This window comes from Gopherus evgoodei, chromosome 12, assembly GCF_007399415.2.
Source record: "Gopherus evgoodei ecotype Sinaloan lineage chromosome 12, rGopEvg1_v1.p, whole genome shotgun sequence".
Lineage (NCBI taxonomy): Eukaryota > Metazoa > Chordata > Testudines > Testudinidae > Gopherus > Gopherus evgoodei.
In genome coordinates, this window is record NC_044333.1 from 39,280,109 (window position 1) to 39,291,477 (window position 11,369).

General features: G+C 62.6%; 1 protein-coding gene across 5 annotated transcripts in view; it reads left to right on the plus strand.

Moving 5' to 3' along the window:
* The window catches only part of ZFPM1 (zinc finger protein, FOG family member 1), a 133,843-nt gene extending 123,949 nt beyond the window's left edge, over positions 1-9,894 (plus strand). For 4 of the 5 annotated variants that reach the window (XM_030582129.1, XM_030582132.1, XM_030582130.1 and 1 more), the window contains 6 exons: positions 1,024-1,126; positions 2,631-2,840; positions 3,390-3,614; positions 4,342-4,437; positions 4,908-5,057; positions 5,934-9,894. In XM_030582129.1, the coding sequence (XP_030437989.1) occupies positions 1,024-1,126; positions 2,631-2,840; positions 3,390-3,614; positions 4,342-4,437; positions 4,908-5,057; positions 5,934-8,383 (3,234 nt within the window). In that variant the 3' untranslated portion in view covers positions 8,384-9,894. The remainder of the gene's footprint in view (positions 1-1,023; positions 1,127-2,630; positions 2,841-3,389; positions 3,615-4,341; positions 4,438-4,907; positions 5,058-5,933) is intronic. The other variant, XM_030582131.1, reaches the window with a different exon arrangement.
* Positions 9,895-11,369: the final 1,475 nt, after the last annotated feature.

Genomic DNA, 11,369 nt, shown 5'->3' on the forward strand with positions numbered 1-11,369 from the left:
TCCAATGCCCTGACACTGGTGTGACAGGAGAGGACCCCGAGGGCTCTCAGACCCCACACATCTGTCCCTGTTTGATGCTGCAGCAGCGACTGGCTGATGCAAATGCTGCACCATTGCTGAGCGGTAACCTGGGCTGGTGCCTGGCTGCATCTTCTGTACCCAGAATGGCTTCAGACCCAGCATCCAGCTACTTGGGGCAGGGCAGGGAGGGGATCTTGAAGGTCTGGGGAACGGAGGGGCCTGGGTCAGAAGTGACTCTCGGGAGTCAGTGCAATTCGGCTGCCAGATGAGATGATCTCAGTGGCGGGTAGTGTGCATGCGACAGCTCATCCTAGGGCCGAGTTCTGCAGCAAGCGGCATGTATGCTGGGGACGCAGGGGTGTCTTGTATGTACGTGTGGACGTGTATCCAAGCATGCACATACCCTACCGTAAATACGGAGACATTGCAAACGAGTCCAATTTTGAGTGGGTCAGCCAGGCAAGTCAGTTCCCCCTCCCGACTGTCTCGTACCCCCAGCCTGTCTCCTCTTCACCCACCCCCAAGGGGTGGCCTTGTCCTGCTGCTCTACACCCCGCAGCTGCCTGGGGCTGAGCTTCCCTGCGGGGGTGTTACAGTAGTGCTGGCAGCTCTGTGCCCCCAGAGCTCTCCAGCTCCCTATGCTGGCCTGGCCAGCAGCTCCTTCTCCCCCACATCAATCCCCGTAGAACCCACGCGTGTCTCTTCGCACGCCTCAGCGCCCCAGGAGAACTTGACACAGCAGTGCCCACGTACAGAATGGGAGTGGGGCTTATACAGTCCCCAGATCCTGCCAGGAGGAGCTCAACGCTGGGGCTCTCCCCTCCTTCTGTGTGTCCCCCACCTCCAGGACCTCCACGGCTGGGCTCTTACCATTGGGGCACAGGCGAGTGGGTACCCCACAGAGGTAGCTGGGTCAGGGCTTGTTTTGCTCCCTGCTGGGATGGGTCAGCAACAGCCATACATTCACTCGCATCTTCTCTCCTGTGTTTCCCCTGTTGGCAGAGTCCGCCTGTGACACTGATGCTGGGGGACGAGTGCTGCTGGCTGTCCAGGCTGCCTCTGGTGTCCGGAGAAGCCGACGCCAACTCGGTGATCTACAGGAAGGGTTGGTATTACCCGCACTGTGTAGCAAGCCAACTGGCCTCTTCTCGCACCTACCACATCCTGTCCACTGGGGACCTTTCGTGTTTAAAGGGCCAGCGTCACCCTGAAAATCAGATTTATTCCCCCCACAAACACACTCCTTTGGGCCAGGCTGTCAGGCCTGGCAGAAAGTAACTGCGGCTACTGCTCATCACGTCCTGCCCGTCACTCGGCTCAGGCAGGCCAATGAGTGCCCATCAGTTTCACGCTCTGGTTCTGGTCAGTTTCACTGGCTGGTTCCCTGCACCAGTCCACGCCCTGTGCCTGCAGGTTGCAGCTCGTTGCGGGAGAACATCAGTGGCAGAAAGCCGACTGCGATTGGAATTATTGATCCGTACTAACGCAGCCTGGCTCGCTAGGCTGTGTCCCCAGAAGGCCAGCCCGGGCCGCGAGCAGGGAGCACGGCTCACTGTGCCCAGGACATGGGTGTGTCGTGCCAGCCACAGGGCCGCCGTCCTCTTTATAGAGCCAAGGCGCTCGCTGACAATTGGGCTGAGCATGGCTGGGGGGGAAGGCTCCTGGGATGGGAGGGGGACAGAGCTATTAGTTCCCATCGGGTCACCGTCCCATCTCTCCCCACTGCCCTACATCAGTCTCCCCCGCCGTCTATATTCTCTACTCCACAGCTAGAAGTCCTGGGGCAACTGTTCCCCGGACTCCTGGCGGCCGGGCAACTGTTCCCCTGGAGAGGGGCCCTCCTGGGGGCTCCCTGGTTTGCAGGCCATTAGCGGCTGGGCAGGGAGAGCTCCAGCCTAAAGTGTGAATAGGCCACTATAATCTGCTAAGCCTCAGCACGTGCTGACACTGCCACCTCCAGGCAATTGTGGGTATTACGAGCTACTGTATAAAGGCGGCTGAAACCCTTGGCGTCTGTAAGCTCACCTCTCAATGCTTGGCAATTTTTCTTGGGCGGATGGGATCAGAGGGTAGAACTGGTTTTCCGGAGTTTGTGCTATATGCTGGAGAGGCAGCTGTTTTGCGCCTTTAAAACAATCTGGCGTTTCTCATTTGCATGTCGTTATCCAGAAGGCTTTGCAGCCCTGGGCTCCTGCTTCATGGGCTCGCTGGCATTGCAGCTCTGAGCACACAGAGCCAGAGCAGCTTTGAGGGATCCCCACTCTGTAAGGCTCAGGGAGCCCCTGCAGTCACACTTCCTAAAAGAAGCTTGCTGGGGGCATCCATCCTCATGCTTCAGGGCATAAGTAGATCATCAGTTGAGGTCAGGAAGAAGTGTCCTCCCCTTGCATAGTGCTACACAGTGAGGTGCTATGTGTGCTGGATTTACCCTTTCCTCTGGTGCATCCACTGTGTGCTACATTGGCCAGGCTTCAAGGTCATTGCATCATTGATCTGTCCCTAGATGGAAAGCTTTTCTCTTTGCCCGTCCCCTCCCAGCACTGAGGCAGGGGGCACTGGGGTGGGGAGAGGATGCTCAGTGCTCCTGTAACCAAAGCTTTGCCTTCTAGGTGAACTGATCTGGTGCAAAACCACCCAGGCCATTGTGGAAAAGGAGCTGCTGAGTGCCTTCGTTATGGCCGAGCCGCAGGGCATCCCGAACCACACCATGAAATCGGAGCCCGGGGACTCCACCTACCCAGCCATGCTGCATGCGGACATACAGCTTCTGCCCCAGCAGGCGGGCATGGCAGCCATCCTGGCCACAGCTGTCGTTAACAGTAAGTCAGCAGCAGCCACCGGGCAACCCTGCGGGAAACGATCCAGCTGTCCTCCTCCTGGCTCCCGGCAGACACCCGCCTGCATCACAGAATTCACCACCCCAGACCGATCAGGCTGGACCCTGCCCTCCAGCAATCCAGGGCAACAGTTCATCCCCCAACTTCATGCCATGAGCAGGGTCTGCTCTGGGTGCTGTTCCTAGCTCTGCCCCGGGCAATGCTCCACTGAACTGGGCCTTAGTTTCCCTATCTCTAAAACTGAGTGGCACCTAGCTCCCGGGGTCGGGGGTTGAATAGAGTCTAGGCAGGGCTCTGAGGCGAAGGGAGGATAGAGAAGTGCTGCTCGTGTGAAGTAGCATTTATTTAACCCTTTCCACCAACTGCCATCGGAAGGAGCATGTCCCGGGGAGATGCTTGGCCGCCCCCTAGACAGGATGCTCCATGACCCTGCTGGGCCCACCTTGGCCAGGATCTGCCCTGGACTTGAGGGAGGGGACTCGTGATCACCTCTGCCCTGCTCCCCTTGTTTAACGTGTCTTCCCCTGGCAGAGGATGTCTTCCCCTGCAAGGACTGCGGCATCTGGTATCGGAGTGAGCGGAACCTGCAGGCCCACCTCATGTACTACTGCGCCAGCCGCCAGAGCTCCAGCTCGCCCGCCGTGGACGAGAAGCCCAAGGAGACCTACCCCAACGAGCGCGTCTGCCCCTTCCCGCAGTGCAAGAAGAGCTGCCCCAGCGCCAGCTCCCTGGAGATTCACATGCGCAGTCACAGCGGTAAGGGCGCCCCTGGCGAGGCCCAGGGAGGTGGCACAGGGCTCGAGGGTGTGTAGCTTCAAGCCAGGCTGGGGGGCTGTGATGCTGGGGAAGCCTTTAGCCTCCGGATCGTTGGGGGCAGGATCAAAGCGCAGGTCTGCGGGCCGTGAATCCTCCTGTGCCACCTCCTGCTTTGTTCCCTAGCAGGGAGAGAGAGAGACTCATGTCAGCCCATCGCAGCCTGTGCTGTCACACATCCTCCCAGGCCTGTGGCTGGGGCTGTGGCTCTAGCTGAGATTCGGAAATTTTCTGCAAGCCAGAATTGTCCTCCTCCCCCTGGCCGTGTGACTGCAGCCTCTAGTCGGGGTGAGGCCAGCCAGCCCGTGACCCCTCCACGCCCCCAGGCACAGCTTCCCTTGGCACATGGAGTCAAATGAGCAGTGAGCCCATTGCCTCCTCCAGGGGCTGGGTGGGGCTGCCCCACTGGGGAGCTGTCAATCATCTCTCTGGCAGAGCCCCACCACTGCAGTAGTGTGCATCCATCTTAAACATTGGGACCTCCCAGTCGTTCCCCTCAAAGCTTTGAGACCCGCATGCCCGCAGTGCCCCTGCTCCCATTAGCTGTGTGGCCGAGGGGGGCTGCACTGCACTGGGGTCTCGCTGCCGGGCGTCCCAGCGCCTGGGCACGCAGGCTCTGATGGGGGCAGGGAGCAGCATGTGTTCTCACGCCCGTCTCTCTGCCTTTCAGGAGAGAGGCCGTTCGTGTGCCTGATCTGCCTCTCCGCCTTCACCACGAAAGCCAACTGTGAGCGTCACCTGAAGGTGCACACGGACACTCTGAACGGTGGGTCCCTCGGCTGGGCTCTGGGTCGCCGTGTCCCCTGTGGCTGGCTCGCCACGCAGCAGGGAGCTGCACGCTGAGGCTCTGCTTAACGACGGGCTGGGGAGGGAGGAGGAGCTGGGAGCCCATCTTGGTGGGATCAGGGCGGCAGATCGGGACTCTCCCCAGCTGGAAATACGAACAGTGCAGTTCACCTGCCCCAGAGCTCTCGCAGTGCCGAGTGGGAGCGGGGATGTCTACACTGCCAGCTCGGAGCCATGGCTGGGAGCCTGGGTACGTGCTCAGGCGGCTGACCTAGGCGGCTGTGCCTTCACGGCTGCTGGGACCTGAGCTAGCTCGCCCCAAGCTGGCAGCGCGCCGCCGTCACGCCCCCTAGCTGCAGCACAGCCAGAGTCCCGCGCGACCGCTGTGAAGCTCGCTGGCAGCGATCGCCTTCACAGCTCTTCCTCTCGCTGTCGTTCCTGTGACTGCAGGAGTCTGCCACAGCTGCGGCTTTATCTCCACCACCCGGGACATCCTGTACAGCCACTTGGTAACCAACCACATGATCTGCCAGCCAGGCTCCAAAGGCGAGGTGTACTCCCCTGGGCCCGGGCTCCCAGCCGCCAAGCCGCTGGCGCCAGGTGAGTCCCTCTTGTGCCAGGCCCAGCGTGCCCAAGGGTGGCAGAGCTGGCCTTAGTCTGCCAGGTATAGGGAGCCCAGAGGCACTGACCCCAGGCCCAGTCTGTTCCCCTGCCCTGCCTCAACTTGTCTGCCTGTGTCGATTGTACCCAGAGCCACTGGAGCTCCTGGCTTAGGCTGGGCTTCCCCGGCTGGAATTGCCTCGTGCCAGTGGGGACAGAGTGCTGGCCCCAAACTGGATCGAAATGATCTGTGATCACCCCGCACAGCAGGGGTTGTTTGTGCAGAACCCCTCGGAAATTGAAACTGACGAGCGAAGCAAACGATCAGCACCAGGGGCCCTGGGAAATGGCCCTGCCCTTCCCTAGAGATTCCCTACAGAGGGTTCCAGGGGACAGGAGAGCTGGGCCTGGAGTCCCAGCTGCCAGGCGGATTTAACCCCAGGGCTGACTCAGGCTCGCAGGGCACCTACCCTGCCCCTGCCCTGCCCCCCACGCCCATGGGAATTCTGGCGCCCTGGGGCAGAGTTGGCCCTGGGGCAGGGCCGACGTTTGCCATCCAGAGAGGCATGTCCTGTAGGCCCCCTGCTTGTGCCCCTCGCCAGGCAGTGCTGTCCGCTCCAGGCCCCAAGCCAGTGGGGTTGGGTCACTGAGCACCCTGCACTTGCTCCAGATGGGATCCAGCAGGGTGGGAGGGAAAGGAGTGAGGGAGGAGAATCTCCCGGCCCTAAGAAACGCAGCCACGTGGGCTGGGCCTGTGGTTCCTGCCCACTGAGGGGGCTTGGGTGGGGCACGGGGCCTGTTCAGCCCCCACAGTTCACAGGGCCTGGCCAGGCAGGAGTCACACACTGATCCCCCCCATTCCCTCCCCGCTGACAGGTCCGAGCCAGCCGAGCGGGACCCCCATCCTGAAGTGCAGTCTCTGCGGCTCTGTGGCCGACAGCCTGGCCAGCCTCCGGCAGCACGTGGTACTGCATGGCCCGCTGCCCACTGTCTTCGGAGGGGCAGAGCCCACATCAGCCCTGGCACAGCCAGAGTCCCCTGCCAACACCCCGGCGGTGAAGCCATCCCTGGCGGACGAGGTGGAGAACGGCGAGGCCAGGCCCCGCCACGCAGAAGGCTGCCCCTTAGCCTCGTCTTCCTCGAGTGAGGCGGCACCACCCCTCAGGATCAAGGAGGAGCCCATGGACAGCCCAGGCGGGGAGGGTGAGGTGGCCAAAGGCATCTCCCCGGCAGAGCCGGCTGCCAGCCCCAGGTCGGAGCCGGAAGCCTCCTCTAGGGCCTCGTCCCCGCGCAGCCTGCACTCGGGGAAGGTAAAGTCGGAGATCGCCAGCCCCACACCAGGGTCTAGCCCGGTGCCCAGCGAGCCGGGGGTGGGCACAGCTGGCGGCACCGTCTTCCTGCCCCAGTACATGTTCGGCCACGAGGCCACGGTCATGCCCCAGGCCTCCGAGATCCTGGCCAAGATGTCTGAACTGGTGCACAGCCGGCTCAAGCAGGGGCACGGCACGGTGCCCCCGACTCTCTACCCCAGCACCCCGGTGCCCAAGGGCGCCACCTGCTTCGAGTGCGAGATCACCTTCAACAACATCAACAACTACTACGTGCACAAGCGCCTCTATTGCTCCAGCCGCCACCTGGCCGAGGACAGCCCACCCGGCTCCCGCAAGGCCAAAGCCCCTCCCACCACCGCCAAGGGCCCGGCCACGCCCGGAGCTCTGCTCTCACCCCAGCCGCCCGCTGCTGTCGAAGGCCAGGGGCCGCCCTTGCAGGAAGGGGAGGCTGAGAGGGACGCCAGCCCACCTGCCCCTGCCGCAGAGGCCAAGCTGGAGATCAAGGTGGAGGAGGGCGGTGCCGGTGCCAAGGCAGGCTCCCCCGAGGCGGATGGGGCTGGCCGGGTCAGCGAGGACAGCCAGAGCCCCAGCAGCTCGGTGGATGACGCGGACGACGACCCCAGCAAGACGGTGTGCGAGGCGTGCAACATCCGCTTCAGCCGCCACGAGACCTACATGGTGCACAAGCGCTTCTACTGTGCCTCGCGCCACGACCCGCCCCTGCGCCGGCCCAGCGCCCCCAAGGTGCCCTTCCTGCACCAGCCCGTCCGCGCCCGCAAGCGCCGCAAACTCTACGAAATCCACGGCGCCGCCAGCCCTGCCCTGGGACCGGCCCACCACCTGGTTGAGCAGCTGGCAGGGGGCCTGGCGAGCGCCGCAGACCCGTTGGCAGGGGGCACCCAGCCCGAGGTCCCTCCCATGCTTTCGGCTCTCATCTCTGTGGCTAAGGTCCATAGCGCTGCCCCCTCCCCCAGCTCCAGCCCCGATGCCGACGGCCCCATTGACTTGAGCAAGAAGCCCCGGCTGCAGGGGGAGGTGCTGCCCACCTCACTGCCGCCCCTGGCGGACTACCATGAGTGCACGGCCTGCCGCATCAGCTTCAACAGCCTGGACAGCTACCTGGCCCACAAGAAGTACCACTGCCCCGCCGTGCCCCTTCAGGCCGGCACCCTGCAGCAGCTGCACCAGATCAAGGGGCCCATGCCCCCCCCCTCGAAAGGCCGGGGCAGTGGTGCCCCTGAGAGCCCGGACATGCCGGGCGAGGAGCCTGACAAGGTTCGGGTCAAGGTGGAGAAGGCAGTGCTGTCGGCAAGCCCCGGGGCCCTGGTGGCCAAACCCATGGCCCTGCCAGCCACGTACCCCTGTGCCTCCGGCGTGGACTCCCTGCAGCGCTACACCAGCCCCAAAGCCCTCCCCCTCATGGGAGCCAAGGTCCCGCTGGCCGGCTGCCCCTACTGCCCACTCAATGGGGCCGTCAAGGGAGACCTGATCGAGCACTTCCGTAATGCCCACGGGCTCCTCGGAGCCAAGCCAGGGGTGGGCCCCGGACTGCCAGAGGCTGTGCTCCAAGCTGCCACCAGGACACCGGCCGGTTGCACTCCGGAGAGCAGCCTGCCACCCCTGCCCGCGGCCTCCCCACCCCAGCCCCTCGCCAGGCTCCGCAAGGACAGCTTCAACGGCAAGGAGCCCGCCGCTTCCTCGGCCTCCAACGGCAGCCCCCTGCCCGCAGGCTCCCCCCGGCCCAGCCTGCCCATCTCGCCCGCCGCCCCTTTGAACGTGTCACCGGTGCCTGAGGCTCTGAGAGAGCCTGGGCTCACATCCGGCTACACGGACAAAAGCGTGCAGACCGCGCCCAGCAAGGCCCTCCCCAGCCCAGTCCCCAACGGCAACCACAGGTACTGTCGCCTTTGCAACATCAAGTTCAGCAGCCTGTCCACCTTCATCGCCCACAAGAAGTATTACTGCTCCTCCCACGCCGCCGAGCACGTCAAGTGAGCCCTGCCCCACCCCAGCTCACACCCCGTGGCCGCTGGCTCTGGCCCAGCGACGGAGTCTAAAGCAGGCCTCGCCCCAAGCCAGGGCCCTGCAGGAGGCTGGAACGGGGGGAAGGGGCGGCTCTTCTGAAAGGGACACACCCAGCCTGCGCTGGACCCATGCCCAGGGCTACATGCTGCCCCCCTGTGTGTTACACAAGCTGGAGGGAGGGAGTGTTCCCTGCTACCGCAGTTTTGAGCTCTGGGTTGTGTATGTCGAAAGGCAGCCCCCCTCGCCCACCTTCTCCCCGACACACCCGCCCACTGCAGGGGTCTCGTTCTGACTCGGTGTTGGTTCTGCAGCTTGGGCTGCCTCCCTGCTCCCCAGTGCTGGTCGAGGCGATTTTCTAGGTTTGGGGGCAAATATGCAGAAATTCGATTCTCTCCTTCCGTCTCCCAGGCCTCGCTCCAGCCTCTCACAATCAGCATCCAGCAGGTGGTTTGGCACTTTGGTTTGGAGATGGGGAAACTGAGGCACGGATCCTCTCCCCAGGTCATGCAGGAAGTTGGTATACAGCCCAACTTCCCTGGCTCTAAGCCCTGCGCTGAGACCCGCTGGGCCAGGCCGGCTCGTAAACAGCCTGTTGGAATAGCAGGGGGTGTTGGCAGCACAGGCCGAAGGGGCTTGAGCAGAAAACCCTTTGCCAGCTAGTGTCCCTTGGGCCCAGAAATCCTTTAGGGGAGCAGTAGCCTCATTCTCCCCTTTGCCAATCCCTTGGCCGCTGGCTGAGAGCCTTGCGCTGGCATAGGCAGCTCAGGGAGGCTGCCTGGCACCCTTAGCACAGCACTGGGTATCCCTGGGTGCCAACTTCTTCTGCATCCACCTGAATGCCCAGTTGCTCACCCAGTCTGTGCAGCCTCGGTCCCCAGGCTGTGCCCCTGGGCACGGGGACAGTTCTAGGGCACATCCCCTTTCGCGGTGGAATCCTGCTGCCCGTGGGGCCCCAGTGGAGTTGGTGGAAGCTGTGCCCGGGCAGCGCTGTGCCCTAGGATGAGGTTGGAGGTATTGGTGGCTCTTCGCTCTTGCTGGGGCGAGGGCAGGCTGGTGACGGCACTAGGTTGGTTTCTCAGAGCTAGCAGGAGAGAACAGGAGTCTGGGCAAATATCCCCCCTCCCCACCTGTCTGCAGACTCCCTTCTGTAAGGGGCTGCCCCCTGCACAGCACAGCATAGCAGTGATGCCTGGATTCTCCTTTCTGGGGGCCCGGGCAAGGGCATCCACGGCTGGCGGCTCACAGACCCCTCCGCCTGAGGCCCAGGCCCCATTCTTCTTTAGAGCCACTCTCTGGATCTTTTCTCCAGAGCTCCCTGCGTCGTGTGGGCCCCCTCTCATCCCCCATCGAGCCTGTGCCGGGGTGGGGCGGGTGTGTAAAACCAAGGGGGACTGGAACAAGAAACAAGACAGCACTGAAGATGAGAATGAAGCCTACACGTGTGTGTATAAGCATGTACATAAATAAATATGTCTAATGAACCTGTGTTCCCCCATGTGTGTCCAGAGAGGCTCGCACAGCATGCTCCTGGGTCACCTCCTGGGCCGTGTGCGTTGCCGGAAGCCTTTGGTGCCTGATCCACAGCGATAGAGGTCGGGACAGGGCCTGGCTCTTGTGTTTTTAGCTGGAGAAGCCCCCGGTGTGTCGGCCAAGTGGGCAGCTGTCACACAGGCCTGTAGAAGTGCCTGCGGGTGGTCTCTATACCTGGCATAAGGCTGCCCTTAAACCCAGCCGGGAGCTGTCCAACATGCCTGCTCTTTGCACGGATATCGTGTGGAGTGTTGGCCACGTGACACTCTCTTCAGCCATGTGACCTCAGGGTGAGAGGTGCTGGTTACCCCACAGCGCTTGGCCCAGGACTCTGCCAGGATGGAGGAGGGGGGAGCATCAGAGCCCCAGTGAATGGCTGCAGCTGGGGAGGGAAGGGGCTGCAACGTAAGGGCGGTGGAAGGGCAGAAAGCACCCTCATCCCCAGCCTTCCCACAGTTGAAGAAGGAGGCCTGATGGTTTAGATCCCTTTGAAAGGCATTTGATCACAGCTGCTGGTTTAGCAGTAAGAGGGAGAGCTGCTGGCAGGGGCAATTGTACGCACTGTCCCCTAGTGCTGGCTGAGGAGGGGTTGGGGGAACCAGACAGGGATACTCACTGGAAACAGGCCGGATGAAACTGGCCAGGGTAGCGTGGCTGGGCCAGGTGCTAAATGGGGAGGCCCTTAGCATCCTCAAAATGTGCCGGCAGAGCCCCAAAGCCGGGCGGGCAAAGCATACTCTGAGTCTAGCTGGGATCTCCCCTCCTCCTCCCACTGGCTCTAGGGGGTACCAGCATCGCCAGAGAGAAGGCGCTTTTTTCATTTTTTCCAGCTGCAGCCTGCTTTTTGTGGTCCGGGATCCCTTTTGCAGCACTCTCCACCATCAGGGCGTCTTTTATTGGGCGAGGGAGTGCTGCACTGGACACCACCCCTGCCAAAGCAGCTCATGTCCCTGCACAGCCTGCCGGGACTGGGCCAGAAGCCGCCCTTGCTAGAACGTCCCTTCCACAAGCGGTCTCTGCTATTACCATGGCCAGGGATGTGCCAGCTCAAGCCATCGTGCCCGGGAGCAGTTCATGCTTCTGGCCAGCGGGTGGCAGTTAGGTCATGCCAGTCGGGGGCTTGGGGCACACTGGCATGTTTGTAGCTGGGGCGCGTTTTCTTGTCCCATCCAGGCAGGCCCTGCAGGATGGTGCCTTTGGTGGGGCTCAGGCCACAGTGGGGCTGCTTTCGGGCGGGCAGCATAAGTTACCTTAGCTGTACCTCTGCGCTCTGCTGCAGCAGCCCGGGAAGGGACGGCTGGCCACCCCCACAGCCCTTTGCCTCTTGAGCTGCTGTCCTTTCCCAGGAGGTGGGCTCAGCCCTGAAGACCCTGGGCTATCTTGGAGTCTGTGCTGCAAGCCCCAGTGCCTGGGCTGATGAAAGGCC